General features: G+C 44.7%; 1 protein-coding gene across 3 annotated transcripts; it reads right to left on the reverse strand.

The window, feature by feature from the left end:
- Positions 1 to 269: 269 nt before the first annotated feature.
- On the reverse strand, positions 270 to 20,702 carry Zkscan1 (zinc finger with KRAB and SCAN domains 1). Of its 3 annotated transcripts, none has more exons than XM_050129763.1 (6): positions 20,460 to 20,702; positions 13,070 to 13,581; positions 12,524 to 12,674; positions 9,866 to 9,957; positions 9,485 to 9,611; positions 270 to 7,068 (listed from the first exon to the last, which is right to left on the reverse strand). In XM_050129763.1, exons 2-6 carry the CDS (start codon positions 13,493 to 13,495, stop codon positions 6,176 to 6,178), a joined length of 1,689 nt encoding a protein of 562 aa, XP_049985720.1. In that variant the 5' UTR covers positions 13,496 to 13,581; positions 20,460 to 20,702; the 3' UTR covers positions 270 to 6,175. The 3 variants fall into 3 exon arrangements, with proteins under 3 accessions (XP_049985720.1, XP_049985719.1, XP_049985721.1); XM_050129762.1 differs by lacking the exon at positions 20,460 to 20,702 and adding an exon at positions 20,167 to 20,304; XM_050129764.1 differs by lacking the exons at positions 9,485 to 9,611; positions 9,866 to 9,957; positions 20,460 to 20,702 and adding an exon at positions 20,167 to 20,304.
- Between the last annotated feature and the right edge of the window lie 706 nt (positions 20,703 to 21,408).

The following is a 21,408-nucleotide window of genomic DNA, read 5'->3' on the forward strand; positions in this document are numbered from 1 at the left end:
TTTGCCACTATTGCCCCAGGGCTCAGATCACTGGTGTGGGCCGCCTTCCCTGGTTTAGGTGGTATGAACTTGGAGTTGGGGCAAGCACTCACCACATGCCCAGCTTTCCATTTCTCTTTTGAAACTTTAGCTTTCAACCAGGGCTTCAACTTATTTTGAAAGAGTTCTATAGCTTTAAGAAAAACAAAGAAACAAATCCAAAAGACCCATTTTCTCCCATTACTTAGCAAAAGGAGTCTATAGAATTATGAATGAGGATTTAAAACAAATTCCATTTAAAATTTTTATTGAACACCAACTAAGTGTCTGGACTCTTTAGAGGCTGATCAAATCAAAGAAAGATCCAATTTTTAATAGCAATGATTTAATCCTGCTGACATACAAAGTTTCTTCTTTGGGTCTAATTGATGCTAATATAAGCTGGGAATGGACAAAAGAGGATAGTTTTCCTAGCCTATAAATGAAAAGACAGTGCCTGAGTTAACTATCGTGTTGACCTGGCTGTAATGAAAAAGGTTTTAAAAATACACTCAATTTTTTGCTCGCATAACCAACTCTAACCCTTAACACTCATATTTTCTCCCACCCACACCCCATGAATTTCAGTAAGGGAGCTGGTAATCCCCGTTACCAGCATAAGCCTTCTTTTGGGGCCGGGCAATGCTGGAGGTCACATCCAGGGCCTAGTATATGCTAGGCAATCGCTCTTCTTCCGAGTCACATCTCCTACCATTATCTGGGTATTCTAGCAAATGCTCAGCTTGGCCACGCCCCCAAATACTCAACTAGGGAATTCTAAGCAAGTGCTGAACCATGTCCTGGGGCCACTCACACTCATGGGACACTCTAAGTAAATGGTTTTTATTGAGCTACACCCCTCACAGAGGAGTCTACACAAGTCTTACACGCCAGTCCAGCTAGGGCAGACTAGAAACTTCAAGCTGTTACCAATTAGTCTTAATTGAGAGGAAGGTGAGAAAGCTCTGCCCCCTCTACCCCTGCCCCATGAGAGATCAAGTCTTTCTGCCCTCAGCACTTTCTTAGCAGATCTTAAGGCTATGGGAACTTTCTTGGCCATTCTTTTGTAATACATCTGATCTTGTCCGGAGACTACAGGATAAGTGAGACTCAGTGTGACTGGTCACCCTTTCGTGAACCAAAACGACTTACCCCCAATCTCAAACTGTAACGAAATACAAGCTTTGGTCCAGCCTCTTCCAATCTTTCAGAAATCTCATTCTTCCATCTTCAAGCACTGGGCCAAATTTACTTAATGAGTGCTTATGAATCAAGACCATTTTAAAGACCAATTAACTTGGCTAATGACTGTGTAATTTGAAGTTGAGTCGGTTTGTGGAAGGGGGCGAGTCACAACCTACAAGATTTAAAAACAACCCCCCTGCCCAAAAAAAAAAAAAAACAACTCAAAATCTGTTCTTTTTTTAATCACAGCAGACCATAATTCACTGGGTTTTTTTTTCCCCCCCATTTGGGACCATGGCTCAGAGCTGACTAACCTTTATTCTCTCCATTCTGCTGTTTAGAATATTAGAGAAAAACATGGGATTGGTGGTATCAACTAGGAAAGAAGCAGACAACAGGAAACTAAGTTCTCATAGTAAGACATTAGTTATTATGTATGGCAAAAGGATTTCCCAAACTTATGCTTGACCTGCAGTATTGGAGATGGCTTACCTTACCTAAAACTTCAAGTTTGTTTTACAAAGTTTTGAAAAGCAAAACAGGTATTTCCAGACATAATAAAAAATCTGAATAGCAAAATAAGTAACTGCTTTAAAATGTAAAGTAGTATTTCCATACAAGAGCAAAGCCTAGATCTGTTAGGTACTTTTCCAACAATGCTCATTGTCTCTAATAGTAGCTGAAATAAAAATCTACCCTAACTTCTATAAGTGATCTATTTAGACCATTTAAGTTTGCGTCTCTGGTTCTATATTTCATTCAATTCACAGACCTTTGCTTCCCTAATAGGAAATCCCAACATAATCCTATTTCTGTGGACACAGGCTGGCTGTGAACTGTGATCTGTCTCAGCCTCTTGAGTGCTGGGATTACAGGCCTGTACCACTATGCCTGCCTCCCTTATGGATATACACGTACATAGTTAATTTTTTTTTTTTTTGATAGGATCTCCTGTGGTTCAGACTGGTCTCAAACTTGCTGACAGAGGATGATCCCGAACCCCTGATCCTGCCTCTATCTCCCAAGTGCTAGGATTATAGGCATGGCCACCACATCCTTTTGATGCAGTGCCGGGGATGGATCCACACCCCAGGCTTCGCTCACACACTTCTGAGAGTCGCTCATAGTGAGTGGGACACAGAAAATGGCTCTTCTGGCAAGCTTGCTGCATTGAGGGTTTCAGCTCTGCCACTCCAAGTGACAAAATTAGTCTTCCATGAGGATGGCAAGATGAACCTGATTAGTTCCCTTTTGATAAACAGATCAGTATACCTATTGGAAATAAAGTTGACAATTCTAGGATGAAAACTGAAATCAATAAATATTCACAGCTATGAATCTTCAAACACTGTCTCCTAAGCATCAATGTGCCAGAGAATGGGAGCAAGGAAAGAACCTTGCAGCAGAGTCAAAGTAAATCTTGCAATGCTCCTCAAACTCTGAGATAGCCCTCCACCTCTCCAAGACAGAACGGCATTTCCTGAAAAGTAGCCCTTCCTGTGGACCGAGTCCCCACTCTTCTACGCAGAGGGTTTACGAGGGAAAACAGGACTGTGGTTACTGTGGGCAGCCTAGCTGTTCTGTATACTTCCTATCCTCTGCTGAGTGTATGTTCTCCTCAAGCATATTAACACTGGAGCAGCCACAACCCACCGGTTCCCACTGCAGCTCAGAAGGGCACTTCGCGTTGACCGCCCTCTTCTCACAGATCTCCCTCCCCACAAGTAGCAGCCCGAGTTTTCTCCCCACCCCAATTCTGTGAACTCTTGTTTATAATCCCATCAGTTTCTTAATTATTCCAAAACTTCACTTTTTTTCCTGTGATGCATTCTGTTCAAGAGACTGGACCACGTTTACAAGGAATATACAGAGTGACAGGAGGGCTGAGGTAAGGAACACATCGAGGTGCCCAGCAAACCATTTCCATAGGAGGCTGTACATGTTGACTACTTCTTTAGCCTTTCCCCACATTTGTCTCCTCCTGTGGATCCTCTGGAGTTAAGACTGAACTCTCTTGGCAGTTTCTGGAACTTACTGCATGACTGGAACAGATGAAGGGAATTTCATGTCCACAGCAGTACTATGAAGTTGGCCTCACAGACATTAAGAGTTTATTTACAGTGTAAGCTTTGCCAAACACCACACTCAGACTAGGTCCCATTCTGGAATCTATTTCTGATGTATGTTAAGGTGTGGACTGCCCCACATGTTCAACAGTCTCTCTACACACATTTAGCAGTCTCATGTTTATGCCTTTAATATCAAGTGCTTTGCATATCAAGTTGTCTCACACATCTATGCTTAGCCTTGCCTACCAGGCTGAAGTAGAAAGTCTGCAACTTTGACTTTTGTCATAAGGTTAAATTTCACTTAAAAAGTCTTCAAAAAAGTTCCATCAGGCCAACTAGCATCCTAATGGTTAACTAGTAAGCACTTAAGCCGGAACATCCATCCTGAACACTCAGGTGTCAGCCTCCTGAATCGTGACACAGAAATACTGTGTGGAGCATCTAAGATGTTCTGATAACCATCTATAGCCTGCTTTCTAAATAAAATACATCTTCAATTGGCTGCCTCCAGGAGTGCATCTGTGGTAGCTAGCTCTGAAGCCACTCCAGTAACTATGGAATAGTAAGATGTCCCAATAAAATGGGAATGAAATGAGGGGTGGGGGAGGGGCACAGGTCTGTCTTAATTTAACTTAAAAACAAGACCCTAGGTTGATGGTCGAAGTACATCAGCATGTAGTTGTGTATGTCTGTGTATAAGTAGCCAACAGGGAAATGACCAAAGTCCTTTCTTGGGCTCAAAACCAGTGTCCGGATGGGCTCCCGGAGTACTTAACCTCTTTTTTCAGTTGTTTTAGCAAGCCAGAGTTCTCAAAAAGGCCCACCATCACCATGACTCATTCCTTAGGAAGAACCTTAAAGCATTCCATCTCTGCCTCACTCCAGAGTGAACCAGTGAACCAGCATGTCTGCTGCTTTTCTGTTGGGTGGACAGACACACTCACAGGCAGCACTGTGGAAACAGTTTAGACACCATCACTGAAGTGTGATTGGTCTAAGAAATAAAGTCAAAGAGGGACCAGATAATGATTGCTTGTAGGATTCTAGTTTGACCTGGAGCTGAGGTCACACAGGCATCAACCTGATGAGACCCACTATTGTGTCTCATGGACTTTCGCTGCTCGTCAGCAAACAACTGGTACAAGATGGTTTTAGTTGTTTCTTGAGGGGAAATCTTAAACCGTATGCGGGGTGTTCACGCCAACAGTCTTCAAGTTTGTCTTTAGCTTATGTTTCTAGGGTTCTGCAGGGATCTCCACACTTTCATGAAAAGAGCAGTTTGTTCAAGTGCCTGACACCTATGTAGTCCAGACTTGAATCTCCTGTATGTGTTAAGTCTTGATCAAGAGCTTCTGGGAAGCCACCTGCAGAGATCTCAGGAAAGGCTAACGTCCCCTAACCTCACTTCATTCTTTGCATGAGAGATCAAAACGATGCTGTGTGTTATTAAACACAATGACACAACCAACCACACCACTATGTGGTGGTGAACTTCTCAGAGCAAGAGGATATCTTCAGCCACTGCCAGCAAGGAACGGCAAATGCTTCTGCAAGCTTCTGGTCAAATGTGGAAAAGATGCTCCCTTTAACTTTCCCTTTTTCTGAGAATTAAAAACAAAACAAATAAAGGAACAACAAAAACAAAAGCCCATCACATATTTTGAAGAATGTTAGTTAAGTTTTGAATAACTCAGCAAGTGCTTAAAAGACAAACCATTCAGCAGCTGACCAAAAATATTTCTGGCCAAGAATAAGAGCTTTGTGTGAAATATGTCACACAAACAAAAACTTTATAGTGTTTATATTTTTCTTCTGTAAGTGGACAACAAAAGTCATTTTTTTTTGACATTCTGTGGTATTTACTTACTGATCCATGTTTACAGAGTCTCTGCAGACAGCTAAGCAAGCTTTTGCTTATATTTAGGACAAAAATTACATTGACCCTAGAATAACTATAGCTCTGAAGGTACCATATTTCAGGTACTCACAGTTCACAGGCTCTCCCACAACATGACAGTCCTGTTGCAAGTCTGTCATAGGGAGTACCTTGGGTGTGTTAGTACTACATCCAGTGTTGTGCTGTCAGGAATATAACTGTATTTCTTGACAACTGAAGCATCTTTTGGGGGGTGGGGGGTTGGTGATAAAAGCTTCCATACACTGAATGAAGGATAAAAGATGGCATGTAATCAAGTGTCAACGCATGGAGAGTGCACTGAGGAGTGCTAGAGTGCTTCAGGGATGTTGAGGAGGGAGAGAAGAGTCTTGAATTGTTGCTATTTCAGTAGCACTGACCACGCTGATGATGGCAGAGCCACCCTCTTACAGTCCTTAGAACTACAAAGTGGTGCATATCCCCTCTCTTTCAGAGAGACAGAAATCATCTTTGGTTTGATTCTCATCAGCACAGTCCTAGATTTCTAGAGCTTTGGCAGGCTACCAGTGATCAGATATACAACTTTCTGGATATATAACTTGCTTGAGCAGCATGTCCCAACGCAGTTTTTGTATTAACTGTCTCTCTTCATTGAGAAATATAGGTTGTCCAAGTAGGGCTTGTTGGCAGCAAGTGGCTTCTTAACTTCAGTTGAATATACACAGAGCCGGTCTTGATTCGTATACCCATTACTGGAAAGCTTGGCATTTTACTGTGTGTGCTTTTATCTTGCGTGGAGATATACTGAAGATATACATATGACTAGCTCTCCCTTGCAAGGACTGTAAGAATTACATGCCTACAGACCACCTAAAGGCAGAACACTGTCGATGTAACTCTTAAGGATCCTTAAGTGTGACTTCTCAAACAATTAGATGGTGTTATTACTTTTCCCTTGATGGGCACATATATCTGACATAATTTTAGAAACAAAAGGGGGGAAATGGTTTGATGATCCACTATTGCTTTACACACAGCTTTTCAGGAATGCTCCAAAAGCATCCAGGGAGGCCGGGCTGTACTCCGAGGCTCTCTCTCGGGCATGGATCCTGTGGTGCAGTGTGAGGGTTGAGCTCCGGGTGAAGGCCTTGCCGCACTTAGTGCACTTGTAGGGCTTTTCTCGAGTGTGAATTCTCCGGTGCAAAATAAGGTATGAGTTTCGGTTGAAAGCTTTTCCACATTCACTACATTCATAGGGCTTCTCCCCCGTGTGGATTCTCTGGTGCTTCGTGAGGTCTGAGCTCTGGCTGAAGGCTTTGCCACATTCGTTACATTCGTAGGGTTTCTCTCCAGAGTGGATGCGCTGGTGCAGGATGAGATTTGAGCTATGACTGAAGGCTTTGCCACATTCGTTACATTCATGAGGTTTCTCTCCTGTGTGGATTCGCTGATGTAGGACAAGGTTTGAATTGAGACTGAAGGCTTTGCCACACTCATTACATTCATAGGGCTTCTCTCCAGTGTGGATGATTTTATGGCGGATAAGGCTGGAGCTTCTTGTGAAGCATTTCCCACACTCACCACACCTATGCGTCTTTGCCCCCGACGGAAGCTCTTCGGGGGTATTATTAAAGTTTGCACTCAGACTGAAGCTTCTTCCCAGACCTTTGCCCTTCTCCCTTGGGCCCCTCTCTCCTGCAGAGGGCTTCTTTTCCTTGGCTGTAGGTGGCCCAGGCTCTTTCTTCTCTTTGCCAGTTTTTTCTTCAGGGTTTCTCTGCTGCCTTTCGACTACTCTGCCCTGCTGTTCACGTTTCTCTCCAAATTCTTTCTGAAATCTTCCTGCTGTCTCCCCATGTGAGGTGGAATCTTCTTTGACTTCAGCCTTTGAGGTTGACTCACTCCCATTCCTGTTGTCAGAACCTGACATGATAAACAGAAAATAGGAATAGCACCGCTTTCTTCTGAATACCGGTGTTAACATGATGACATAATTTTCTAAGAAGCTTCTATACACATGGAGAAATGACTTCATAGCACTAAAAATAAAATTTACCAACAATGGAATGTAGAGCTGGGATGGAGGTGGAAAATCATAGTATTGGTAAAGTACACAAAGAAGGCCAGGCATGGTGGTGCACACCCAGCATTCAACTGGCTGAGGCAGGAAAATCACCAGTGACAGACCAGTTTGGGCTACATAGCAAGACCTATCTCAAAGTGAAAAAGGAAAAAAAAAGAGTGAACAGCTTTGAAGGGTGTGAATAAGCAAGCATGGCATGGGGAGTGAGCAGAGACAGGGAAGGAAAGGGTAAGGAATTGAGAAGCTTCAGAGATTGTCCTATTAAATGGTCATCTGATAGCCAATTTGAAAGAAAATATTTAGCTAGTCACAGCTGGCTGTGGTGGCACACGCCTGTAATCACAGCACTCTGGAGGCAGAGACAGGCGGATCTCTGTGAATTTGAGGCCAGCCTGGTCTATAGATAACTTCCAGGACAGGCTCCAAAGTTACACAGAGAAATCCCGTCTTGAAAACAAAAGCAAAACAAAACAACAACAAAAAACCCCCCAAAAACCCAAAAAGAGAATAGGTAAGGAATTGGTTAGTGGTGTTAGCAGAGGGAAGGCAAAGCAGACATCCCAGTTCTGTCATACTTTATTATCGCTTAAATCTTTACCAACTGACAGTTGAGACTTATAGGAAAGAAACAATTCCCGAGAATGTAATCAGAAGAACCAGAAAACAAAGTTTAGAGTGTAGAGCTAATCTCTGTATTTTAGCAGCCAGCGTATTAAAACACTGAAGTTTAATTTTATTGTACACTACTATATCCCATGTATCACTATTTAAAAAAACAACAATTATTGTGTGTGTGTGTATGTGGTGTTTTGCCTGGCTGTGTATGTCTATGTACCAAGTGCATGCTTGATGCCTGCAGAGGTCACAAGAGGGTCTTGGATCTCTTGGATCTGGAGTTACAGACAGTTGTGAGCTACCATGTGGGTGCTGGGAACTGAACATGGGTCCTCTGGAAGAGCAGCCAGTGCTCTTCACTGCTGAGTCATGTCTCATGCCCCTAAACAATTCTTAAAAACATCTATCTATCTATCTATCTATCTATCTATCTATCTATCTATCTATCTATCTATCTATCTATCTATCTATTTCGTGTTTAGTGTGTGTGACCCATGATGTATGTGTTGAGGTCAGAATACAACCTGCGAGACTCAGTTCCCTCCTTTTCAACAGGGCCCTGGGTCTGAACTTAGGTTGCTAGGTTTGGCAGCAAGTGTTCTTTCCCTACTGAACCATCCCATGGACCCCTCGCTTTGCTTTTAAGTGAGGACTCCAAGAGTGTCTGCACCACCCCAGCAGGCTCCTGAAAGCTATGACTAGAGGAGCTGGTAATATCTGATCTCTGACTTATTGATGAAATCACCATAATCACTGAGGCAACTGCAGAGAAGAGAAAGCTGGTCCACCTCTTCTGAATTCTAAGCAAAGGCCCTTGACTAGATGGAAGTTCCAAGAGTGTTCCTTTTGTTTTTCCTTCAAAGGTTGTAGTAGTGATAGCTTATAAACAAAGACCAGTTCTTAATTTCTATTCAGTATAAAGAACAAGTATCTAAAAACCATCCTTCTCTTCACACCAAACCAAACCTGAGCTTCTCCAGTAAAAGCCCTTTCTCCATGCCCACTTTGGCTTTTCTTCTTCTGCCCACCCGTGGTGGAGATCTTGCTATGAGATTTCCTTTGGGCTTCCAGTAGCACCGTGTCCTAGGGCTTAAGGTCTAGGAGAGGCCCATGCAACAGCTGTCCTTGGGTCCTTTTATCTATCTGATGCCCATTAAATCACTCCATTCTTCTTATCTCTAGCACCAGGAGTTCTTCACAGAAGAGGACCACTGAGTTTGGAGCTGGTGACATGATCCTAAGGGAGGGTCAAATGCAAGGCTAGAGAACCACAATGTGCATGTGGAATAATCTCTACAGGGTAGGAAAGGACAGCTATCCAGGGCGGATGTCTTGGTAAAGTTTATTTAAGAGCATGGTAAAAATGCTTGCCAGGTCCCTCTACTGGACAGGGGCAAGCTGACGCACCAGAGCAGAGAGGATCCTCCCAGGGAACTGAGTGGCTGGGGAGACTGAGAAACTCAGAGCACAGAGTTTATTTTTGATTTCAAAGAGCTGAATTACCTAGAGGTAACAAACCTCAAGGCTCTAGGGAGTTGGAGTAACACACCTTTGGAACTTAATGAGCACAAACGTTATTCCTTACTAACCAACACAGAAGCAAAACAATCTTAGCAGACAGGAATTCTGCATCATTCTTACCCTGGGAAAACACATTCCCCAAATTCTCCTGCCTGCTGTCCCTATTGAGATTCCTCCGAGCCAGGTTCTGACATCCCCATTCCTCCAGGATGAGGGACACGGCCATGTCCTCGATCTTCACCATTGCCTGAAATAACAGGAGATCCCCATGCTCAGCAAATCTGAGGTCAGGGACAGAGCTGATGTCAGGACTAGAGGATACTAGGAGAGAACGCATGGCCAGACTCTGGTGGACTGAAGGGGTTATGGTGGAAGGTCACTAACATTGAGGGGAGTAGGGCTTTTCTGAGGGCTGGCACAAGACCTGATGGAGGCTTATGAGACATGCTCCAGAAGGGGCAGATACAGGGCCTCAGGAGGGAGGAGGGGCCCATGGCTCACCTGGGAATCTGCGGTCAATAGTGCAGATGCCATCGCCTGGTCTCTAGGATTCCCCTCATGATGAGGGGCAGCAACGTGGGTGGCAGGGAGAGCTGAGGAGGAGAAAGGGGCTGTGAGTAAAACAGCTCTTCTTTGAGCCTCCCTCAGCAAAGAGCCCTGACATTCTCCTTCTTATGCCAGCATATTCACTGTTTGATGTTAGTCAAGAAAAAGACAGCCCACAGGATTTGTTGATAGGAAGCAAGACTTCAGCTTCCCAGAGACCTCTACCCTTAAAACGGAACCACATGGAAATCATACAAGGGTCCTTAAAATCACCAGATCCAAACTTTCAAAGGAGACAATGAAGCCCTGAAGAGGGTAACGACTATGTTACGTCGCTCGGTTTAGAATGGCAGGTCCGGTCCAAAACCCAGCTCCTATCCTCAATTTTAGTAGTAACTTCAAGTATGGCTTGTGTTTTCTTCCAGCACAAGAACAGCACCAGGGCACTAGACCCTCCCCCCCTTTCTGCCTACACTTGTGAACAATGCAACTTCAAGACCACAGGAGCACTGAGCACGACAGGGGAAGAAGGACCTTCATACTTCTAAGTATATTTCTACCATTCAGACCCTGTCCCCCACCCCTTATCTGGCCATGGTAGCTGTTTGATAGAACACAAACTCTGTTCAGATGTTAATGAGACATGCAAATGTAGGAAGGTACGGTCAACACATAATAGAAGGCAACTGTAATATAGTATAGACTATCAACTGTATGCAATGAGTAACAAGAGTAAAAAATAAATTGTAATATTAAAATTTCTCATTTCTCCTATTTCCCCTTCCTTTGTCAAGCCTCGTTACATTTGGACACGTAGCAGGTAGACAGAGGATGGTGCCAGGTGACCTGCAAAGAACCATAGAAACAGAGCACTCCACCCCTACACTCCCAGTCGTTCCCACCTGTGAGGTGAGAGACACACAGGAACAAGACACTAACACTTAGGCCTTCGCAGAGTCAGGAAACAGTAGAAGATGAACAAGATAGAGAGGAAACTGAGAACAAATCCTTGTCTCAATTCATTCAAGAACAATTTAGTAAATGCTAACTCTAGCTGCAGTCTCTAAAACCATGTCCCGAGCTACCTGCAGCAACAATCTGATGCTCAGACCCTGAGTGATCTCTCCAGCTGACACCTAACGACACCACTGTGCCTGCAGGCCAGAAAAGGGTATCCGATTCCCTGAAGCAGGAGTTACAGGCAGTTGTGAGTGGCCTGAGACAGGTGAACACTGGTCCTCTGTAAGGGTAGAGAGATCTTTCTGATAGCCTATGCACCTGTTTTATTTTAAACTCTGATAAAAAATATTATCTGCCAGGTGGGTGGTGGTGGTGCACGCCTTTAATCCCAGCACTTGGGAGTCAGAGGCAAGTGGATCTCTGCGAGTTTGGTCTACAGAGCAAGTTCCAGGACAGCCAGAGCTACACATAGAGAAACCCTGTGTCGAAAAACCAAAAAGCAAGCAAACAAACAAACAAAAAACCCAACTCTATTTCTGTAAAGTGGGCTGGGAAACCATCCAAATGCAATAGATTTTTATAGAAATCCTAAACTAGCATTGTTCTCGTTTCCTCATTAAAAAAAAAAAATTGTTCCTATCCTCTTCCCTTTGTAAAATTTAAAAGTAACTTTTTATAGAATGTTGTAAAATATCTTATATATTTACATTAAATAAATAAATAGATGTTTAGCAGCCAGCACTACACTAAAGCATTTCAAAACTGAGGCAGGAGGACTGGGAGTTAGAAGCTAGCCTTGCGCTACATAAGAAGATCTTGTCTCAAAACAAACCATTAAGGCTGGAAATAATGAACCATAACGCCCTCCACTCAGAACCCTGCGGGACATCTGGAGTGTACACAGTTCAACACATGAGGTAATGCTCACCGAGTACATGACAGTCCACTTACCTCCTCAGTAAACAACATTCAGTCTAAGATCGGCCTGTGAGCTATGTTGTAATAATAATAGGCATAATAACCAAACAAGCATGCTTCTTTATGGAGTTACCTGGGAATACGGAAAGAAGTACTTCCATCTTAGACCATTTATTTGTCCCCCTTCTCCCCACCTTTTTTTTCATTTGTTTGTTTTTCAAGATAGGGTTTCACTGAGTAACAGTCTTGGCTGTCCTGGAACTGGCCTTGAACTCTGTTTGCCTCTGCCTCCCGAGTCCTGGGATTAAAGGTGTGAGCCACCACCACCCAGCATTCTCATCTCTTTTTTTAAGAGGGGGAGCAGACAAGGTCTCATCCTCTCATTGACCTGGGCTGACCTCAAACTTGCAGTGTAGTTGAGAATGGCCTTGATATTCTGAAGTTTGACATTACAGTGTGCACCATGCCTGCTTTTTTGTTTTGCTTTTGAGTTAGGGTCTCACTAGGTGGCCATGGTGACCTGGAACTCACTATGTATGCAGGGCTGTCCTCAAACTCAGAGAGCCACCAGAAGGCTAGGATTAAAGGAGCGTGCCACCATGCCTGATTTCATGCAGTGCTGGGGAATGGAACACAGTGCCGCATGGATGACAGTCAAGCACTCTACCAACTAAGCCGCACCTCTAACCTGCACATTTACGTCTGTCTCTTCTACACACGAACCCAGCTTCCTACCTCGGGATGGCAGAAGGCGAGGCTTCCGAGATGAATGCTTGAAATGAGGGTGGGTAGCTTCGTGACGGCCAAAGCTTGAGGACTCCTGAACCGGATCCAGAGGCACCATTCCCCTGGCAAGCATCTCAGGCCCATGAACTTGACCCGGGACCTGGGGGGGAGGAAAACAGTTTCTGGATAAAACTTCTGGTTGGCCGTGACTCATAATCCTCCTGCTTCAGCATCTCAAGTGCTAGGATTGCATGCATGAAGCACCATGCCTGGCCCAGTAAACTGCTTTTAAGACCGGAATTAGAACAATAAAGGAAGGGCTCTAAGTATGCCAATGGATGCTGGAAGGAGGCAAGCAGAACACTGTCCCTTATTTCCTTCCTTCCTCCCATGGTCAGGCTGGGAACCCAGAGCTTCACGGATGCCATGCGCATGCTTTAACTCTTTCAAAGAGCACAGGGGCAGGGGAGCAAGGACAGCTGCCCCCAACACTCCCCTCTGAGCCCACTCCTAAGTCTATGCCTTTCTTATACACAACAGGCACCCTCTTTTCACCTGCTGTCCTGAAATATCAAGCTCCAAATCTTCCAGAAGAGTCACAGCCTCCTCTCCGCTGTCGGGCCGGTACTCCTGCAGCCAGACTTGCAGCTCTTTGGGCAGGATGGACAGGAACTGCTCCAGCACCAACAGCTCCAGGATCTGCTCCTTGGTGTTGACTTCAGGTCGAAGCCATTGATGACAAAGTTCCTTCAGTCGATTCAGCGCTTCTCGAGGCCCAAAAGTGTTCTGGTAACAGAAGCGCCTGAACTGCTGGCGGAATACCTCTGGGTCGTGTGGGGGCGTCTCCTGCAGGCTGGAGTCCTGCCCCCACATGTGTTCTTCCTCATCTTCTTCTTCCACCTTCACAATAACGATCCCGTCCTTCTCCTGTGCAGCCTGTGGGGACAGACCCGTGGCTTCCCTTGACTCAGCAGTCATCATTCAGACTCGGGGAGCTGCTGGGGTCCAGCAGGGCCAGGCCGTGCTTCTGTCCTAGCGGCAGTTTTCTCTTGGTCTCTGCACTAGTACTAAAGTTAAAAAAAAAAAAGTAACCTTTAAAACTGACCTGGAAGCGAGGAAAGTGGGTCCCTGGGCTCAAAGGCCTACCAGTCTAGCACTCCTGGGTGAGCTCCAGGCTAGTGGGAGACACTGCCTCAAAAACTTCAAAAGCCGAGGCAGGCACTCATCTTTAATCCCAGCACTGGGAGGCAGAGGAATGTGGATCTCTGTGATCCCAGCACTAGAAAAATGTTTTTTTTTTTTTTGGAAACCTCAAGTGCTCCATGACATTTTAAACCTTCCACTGGAGGGGCTGGGGAAACGGATCTATGGTTCAAGTTCTAATGCCAAGCCTGAGGACACAAGTTTCTTCCCTGGTAGCCACACAATGGAAGAAGAAAAACAATTCCTGTGAGCTGTTTTCTGACCCCCACAAGCACATACCACAAACACCCGCCCACAATACAATAAATGCAAAATAAATAAATAAAAAAGGACTGCAAGTAGGGACGATTATGTGAGTTGCAATCTCTACCACATTTGTTGTAACACTATCAGGAATAGTCAATAAATACTAGCTGAATTAATTTAAGAAAATCATGGAAAATGAAAATAGACTTGCTGAGCACGCCGCCCGCAATTCTCCCATCTGAACCCACTGGTCTCTGGAAGTACTGCTTTCACTTCCACGCCCATCAAAACTAGAGCATCTTGGGGCCAGCAAGATGGCCCAGTAGGTAAAGGCAGCTGCCATTACTCCTAATGACCTGAGTAGACCCCCAGGACTCACATGGTGGACAGAACAGATTCCTGAAAGCTGTTGTATGGTCTCTACTGCCCAGACTGACTTGCCTGCACTCAAACAGATAAACGTAATCGAAAAAATAAGAGCAGGTGGTGGTGGCACACATCTTTAATCCCAGCACTCAGGAGGCAGAGGCAGATGGATCACTTGAGTTCGAGGTCAGCCTGCTCTACAGAATGAGTTCTAGAACAGCCAGGGATACACAGAGAAACCCTGTCTGGGGAGGAGTGTTAAGAAAACCCAATGAAGCAGGTCTCTCGGCTTCCCGAGTGCTGGGGGACCCAGTCATGACAGAATTAATAAAATCCTCATGCTTTTGCAAAAAAAAAAAAAAAAAAAAAAAGAGAGAAGAAAACCCAATGAAGCAAAAACAATCAATCAAATTAACGTTTTAGAACCAGACCACCCAACCGTTTCACAAGTTTAAAATCAAGAGCTTTTAAAGTTAAATTAACTTTCATGTTCTGCAAGGCTGGGGACCAAGGTCAGGTCCTTATACATGCTAGGAAAGTGTTCTATTATGTTCCCAGCTCAAGTCAGCACTTTTAAACTAGGAAAGCATTTATAATTATATGGCCCTCACTTAAAAATACTATGATTAGATTTGATAAAATGGGACTGTGCACACGTGAATTATTGAAAGGTATGCCCAGCAACGCTGAAACTTGCATGGGCAGCTCATATACGGCAGTTCTGTTGGACTTGTTCATTGGGTTTCACAGTCTAAGTAGATGAGGACGACCGACCAGGTCTCTTCTTCATCATGTACATGTACTAACGTAAATTTTTTTCAGTAGTAATATAACATACAAAACATCAAGAGCAGACCAGGCATGTAATTTTTTTTATAGGTAACTGGTCTTAAAGAGTCTTACTTTAACTCAAATATGCACACGCCTCAGTGAGCTATAGGAGGTCAGAGAGCAACTTGCAAGCCTCCTTCCACCACGTGGGTCTGGAGGACTGAACTCAGGTTCACCAGGCCAGGTGGCAAGCACCTTTACTCGCTAAGCTGTCACACCAGCTCTCAGTGACTGTTTTGACAATCTCCTTCGCATGCTGGGTTTTCAGGTGTTTCAGTTCAGTGACAATTTCTGTTCATCCCAATACACACAACACACAAAGGTCAGCAGCAGGTAGTATGTTTAGAACTCTTCTGCTTCCCCCAGTTACTGTCTGAACCTCTGATACATAGCATTTAGCTTTCGAGGGTCTCCACCCGGAGAACACACTCCACCCCTCTATTCCAGCACTACTGCACTCTTTGTATGCCCCCTTATTTCTAGCTATATGGATCCAGGCACGGGCCATAGCAACATCTTCACTCTGGCTGTGAACAACTCCCACTCCATTTATTAACTCTGTCACCCAAGATGGCATTGCCTTCTGATTAGTCTACCTTAAACCAGGAGATGGGAACTTGAGCTGCAGACATGGGGAGAACCCTCCCTGATATTTCAGTTCCCCTTCCACCCTCTTCTTGACCCAGTGAGTAGCCCTGGGAGATATTCCATTAGTATCTCACCTGCAGAGTCTTAAACTAACACCTTCTTTGACTCCTCCCTCCTCCAATGTACTGACTCTTCCAGAACCAGAACGAATTGTTATTGTTATTTTCATTTTTTGAGACAGGGTTTCTCTGTGTAACAGTTCTGTCTGTCTGTCCTGGAACTCACTCTGTAAACCAGGCTGGCCTCAAACTCACAGATAACCCTGCCTCTATCTCCCAAGGGCTGGGATTAAAGGCGTGCTCCAACACTGTCCAGCTGAGTGAATTATTTTTAGAGACAGGATTATAGTATGCAGTCCTGGCAGGTTTCCAACTCACTATGTAGCTGAGGATGACCTTTAACTTCTGATCCTCCTGCCTCTACTTCCTGAGTGCTGGGATTACAGGTATGAGCCACCATACCTGTTTTATGCAGAGCTGGGGATGGAACCCAGGACTCTGGCTAGGCAAGCACTCTACATACCGCTACATCCACAACGCTCTGAGTGATGTAACTCCTGGTTCATATTTACTATTTTGCCAGCTCAAGTTGGCTTCTTTGGTTCTCCACTTCTATTTTCTGTCCCGCCCCAGTAATTTACCTGCTACTTTACTTTATTTTTCCTAAAACTTTACAGTCCCAGTCAGTGGGCTCCACTTTGTTTCCACTTCTCCTTCAAGCTTCTCCTCCCATCAATCTTCCCGGTCCACAAAGCCTTCCCCACTCAGCACCTCAGTCGTGCTCTGCCCAGCTCGCTACCTTTTCGAATCCCACTTATCTTGCACACTTAGGCTAAAGTGCCATTTGTACATCATTGATGCTCAAGCACATTATAAAAGGAGTGCGAGTAACAGCCAACATTGTCAGGTGCCAAATAATACACCGAGCACTTCGCTGGACCGCATACCAACAGTCTTAAGAGGTAGCTATACTATCATCTCTGTAGTGTGAAAACTGCAGCTTACTGACAGTAAATTACTTCCCTAAGCTCTCAGAGCAAGTAAATTCTAGACCAGGACCTGAAGCTAAACCTGCCACATCTCCGGACAAGTTCTTTTTCTAATTTATGTTTTTCTTTTTCCAGCACGAGTGTGGTATTCCTGTGTGTGGAGGCCAAGGGTTGACAGTGGATGTCTTCCTCAGTTTCGGTCCACTTTACTGAGGCAAGGGCTCTCACCTGAAACCAGAGCTGGCTGATTCAGCTAGGCTTAACTGGCCAGCTTGCTTTGGCGATCCTGTCTCCACTTTCTCAAGGTGGGGGTTATAGGTGCATACCCTTCCCCTGGCGTTTGACATGGGTGTGGGGATCCAAGCTCAGACCCTCATGCTTGTGCAGCGAGCACGTCACCAACAGAGCCGTCTCCCCAGCCCCATGTATCAATATCACTATTAGAGTTGTAGTGCTGAGGATCAAACACAGGCCGGGTGCAGGCTAAGTAAGTGCTAAAACCCCTGCCCAGACACTCTTTTAAGACACATGCATGACAGGAGGATCAAAAGGTCAAGATCTGCTTGGATTACAAAGTGAGTTCGAGGCCAGCCTGGACGATTTAGTGAGCCCCTGTCTCAAATGAAGATATGAGCAGGTGTATCCACAAAACTTGGGGAAACAGAAGCAGGAAGATGAGGAGCTCAATGACATTCCGGGCTACACGAGATATCTTAAAAGTAAAATATATATGTGTGTGTGTGTGTGTGTGTGTGTGTGTGTGTGTGTGTGTGTGTGTGTATATATATACACACACAAACCACAAAACAGCACCAAAATAAATACACAAAAAAAGGGGGGGTGTAGTGGCATAGCACATGAAGCCTAAGGCCCTGAGCTGAGTCAAAAAATACCTGATTGGGGGGCTGGAGAGATGGCTCAGAGGTTAAGAGCATTGCCTACTCTTCCAAAGGTCCTGAGTTCAATTCCCAGCAACCACATGGTGGCTCACAACCATCTGAAATGGGGTCTGGTGCCCTCTTCTGGCCTGCAGACATACACACAGACAGAATATTGTATACATAATAAATAAATAAATATTAAAAAAAAAAACCTGATTGAATTTACCATGTTATTACTTTTTTTGTGTTCACTTTTCACTCCATGTTTCTTCAAATTAAACAAATTAACTTATGAAACTGAGAAAAGTTTCCGGCACTTAGCAGGCACTGGGGCAGGTTTACTTTTCAAAAGTGAACTTAAGGGCTGGGTGATGTAGCTCCATGGCAGTGTGCTTGCCTAGTGTACATAAGGCCCTAGGTTCAACCTCAATAGAGCAACAAGCAGGTGTAGCGGAGCATGTCTGTGTTCCCAGAACTTCAGAGGGGGAGGCAGGGCGATCTGGAGTGCAGGGCCAGCCTTGCCTACGGAGTGAATCTGAGACTAGACAAGGCTACTTGAGAACTGGTCAGAAAACAAAAATATTAAAAAAGCAAATACAAGAGATTTAATCATACATTGTAATTTTCAGTCTGCCTAAAAGATTAGCAGTGGAAGAAATACCCTAAGAGTGAAGGGAGTGTGGGCTGGAACAAATGAATTATATCCCCTGCAAATAAGATGCCACACACCCATTAAGTGAGTGACTAAGCTCTCTGGTTTCCAGTATTCTTATCAGCAATGAGGGTAGGGACAGAGGGAGAAGCAGAACTACCATTGGGGTTCCTCTGAGAAACATATTCTGAAATTACCAACTCCTTCAGAAAAGACCACAGCCCAGCAACCAGACGTCACCAAAGGAAAAACAAAAACAAAAACAAATGACTTTCTAATGAGAAAAAACTAGGGGCTCCAAGTTCAGTTTATTTCAATGGTTGTGTTCTTAAAGCCCAGTATTTCTTCTATGGCACCGTCTTGCGAGTTTGAATAAACTATCTTCTAGTTTCTAATATGAAAAAGCTGTTCTTAAAAGATAGCTGGTAGCCTGGTGTGGTGACAAGTGCTGGAGGCAGTGCCTGGAATTCCAAGGTCAGACAGGAGTAGAGAGACCCTATTTTTTTTTTTTTTTTTTTAAGGCTACTTAGAGAATATTGATACCACTGCCAAATGAAAAGCTAAGATTTAAGATTTAGTACACTGGCCTGGTTGTATTTAAATACAGCATAAACCATTTGAAAAAATTTCAAATGAAGAGATTAAGTAGAGAATTAACAAAAGATTAACATCTTTACTGGTAGACGTCTCTGTGATTCAAGGAAGGCGAAACTGAATAATAAGGAATGTGCAGTAATCCGAGAACACACACCTGAAGAAGCCATCTGGACGAATCTTCACCATAGGTCCCTTGTAATAAAGCTCTTTTCCCACATTGGGCTGGCTTTTCTAGTAACTTCACTTGGGTAACTTGTGGTTACAATGAATTCTTCACAATTCAACAAGTATTTATTGACTGCCTCCAATCCGCCTAGCACTGCCCTGTACAATAAATGCTTTCTTTGGTCCCGGGCCATGGGACAGACACTCTCTTTAATCAAAGAGTGTGTGTGTGTGTGTGTGTGTGTGTGTGTGTGTGTGTAAGGAAGGGAGGGGAAGGAAGGGGAGTGTCAGGTTAAACGGTTTGATCTTTATTTTTCAGTTACATATGACCAGCTTCACTCATTTCAAATTTTGAAGAGCTTTTTAGAGTAGAGGTAGCTAATTTCACGGATAATAAAACTGACAGTTGGCAAAGGTCTTGTCTCATTCAAGGTCATTAAGCTAATCAATCTCCTATTCCCCCAGCGTGATTCCCAGATACCTTTCACATCTCACCCACTCCAATCAGGCAAGGTGAACTAAAAACTATTTTCTAGACAGCACATTTGAAAAGCTTAAACCAGCAAGGGCTTTTGAAGCATTCCCTAAAGTCGGGAGCCGGTTGTTAATCTCTATTAGGTCTTTAACCACTGTCAAGCTTCTAGCGCTTTCGCTCAGTGCTGGGAGGTGGAGAGACAGAAAAGCAGGTGATCTGGAAACATCGGCGGAACCTCAAAACGTGTGCAGAGCTCAAGGTCTTCCGCAGCGTTCATCTACCTCAGTACTCTCAGGGGCCCGGGACCGGGGAGTGAAGGACAGCAATAAAAGGAAAATCACACAAACACGTTTTCCCTGCAATCACAGCAAATGGCGACGGAGGGAGTGGGAAAAGAATCCAGACACAGGGATCACGTCCACTCGTGATCTCGTCCTCAGAAACGTCATACGAAGATGATGACACGAAAGGGTTCCCCACTGACCCCAGGGATTCCAGCACCCCGGAATCCGGCAGGGCTCCTTTCCAAGCCCCCCGGGTGGTCACACGGCCCACCCTCGCGGCCCGCCCGTCCTCGCGAGAGTCCGCCATGAGACTCACCGTGAGTCTCCGGAGTGGCCTGGGGACACCGAGCAACCAAGCACGGCTGACTCCCGGGCTCAACCCGGTCGAAGGGCACCGCACACCAACCTAGGCCCTCCCAACGCCTCGCCACAGACACAATGAGTCACAAAGACCGGAAGTAGGTCAGCGCCTCATCTTCCGGGACCCCATCGCGCTTCCTGGTCTTCTCTAGGAACGCGGGAGGACTCTGCATCTCGGTTTTCGAATCTCTGGCCCTGGGGTTCCCCCCACCCCCACCTCTCCACCCCCACCTCCCCACCCCCACTCACCCCCAGGTCCTGATTGTCTTCAATTCTGGAGGGGACAGATGGAGATGATGGAGTAACCTGTTCAGGTTTTGTTTTTGTTTTTCTGTTGCTTGTCTTCAGCTCTATATTTGTTACTTTCTCCCGTCTTTTCCATCTTAGGTAGTAATTACAGTTATTACCAAGCAATAATAATAGTAATTGTATGTCTGTGGCAGAGGAGCTGAAGGAAGGGTGTATACTGAGAAAGATCAAAGTGAAGCCAGGAGTGGCTGGTTTCACAAATCAGCCCTTGTGAGGTGTGCCAATTGAGTGCATGGTGTTTTCAAATATTTGGCCCGTGGACAAAAGGCTATCTTTCCGGTAAACAAGCTACTTACAAGGGTTCCGAACTTTGCTCATGTAGAGTATGCTGTTATAACAGTTTACAAGGATTTTTCAGAGGAATCAGACACTCTTCTTCAACGTGTTTTCCTAACCTACAACAATTACCGCCTTCACCTCTTTGCCTTGTGATCAACGTGGAAATAAGCCTCCACTTTATATGAGACTACATTCCAAGACAAGACACAAGAGAGAGACCATACCCAGGAGCTTGAATGCTACTGCTTGGGGGAGATCATTTCACAAAAAGCATACTCCAAAACTAAAAAGCAATTGCAGTATTGTTAAGGGACGATTTCACCGAACAAGAAGTCAGCCATTCCCTCAGAGAATTAGGAGAAACCTTTATTCATGCATGGACTGGGAACCAGACTTGTGCTTTGATGGGTCCAGCCCCCTTCTACATTGTCTTACAGTTTTTTACAGGTTAGGTAGCAAGGTTGTCATCCCTGTCTTCGTGAACAAGTTGAGAGTGGCCTCTGAGTCACTTAATCATTAAAAGGGAATTTAATTAGGCGTGCTTACAGGGACAGATAGTTACGTAGGTAGATTATAACATACAAATACTTGGCAGGTTGCAAATATATAT

Source organism: Alexandromys fortis, unplaced genomic scaffold (assembly GCF_014885135.2).
Source record: "Alexandromys fortis isolate MF-2015 unplaced genomic scaffold, M_Fortis_MF-2015_v1.1 scaffold_306, whole genome shotgun sequence".
NCBI classification, from domain to species: Eukaryota; Metazoa; Chordata; class Mammalia; order Rodentia; family Cricetidae; genus Alexandromys; species Alexandromys fortis.

What these genes read in the sequence shown, in the direction of transcription:
- Zkscan1 (XM_050129763.1), bottom strand. Translation starts at nt 13,495, where the DNA reads ATGATGACTGCTGAGTCAAGGGAAGCCACGGGTCTGTCCCCACAGGCT. An exon ending in TCGCCTTCTGCCATCCCGAG is followed by an intron (nt 9,958 to 12,523) that starts GTAGGAAGCTGG and finishes TCTCCTCCTCAG; the next exon opens with CTCTCCCTGCCACCCACGTT. An exon ending in TATTGACCGCAGATTCCCAG is followed by an intron (nt 9,612 to 9,865) that starts GTGAGCCATGGG and finishes CTGTTATTTCAG; the next exon opens with GCAATGGTGAAGATCGAGGA.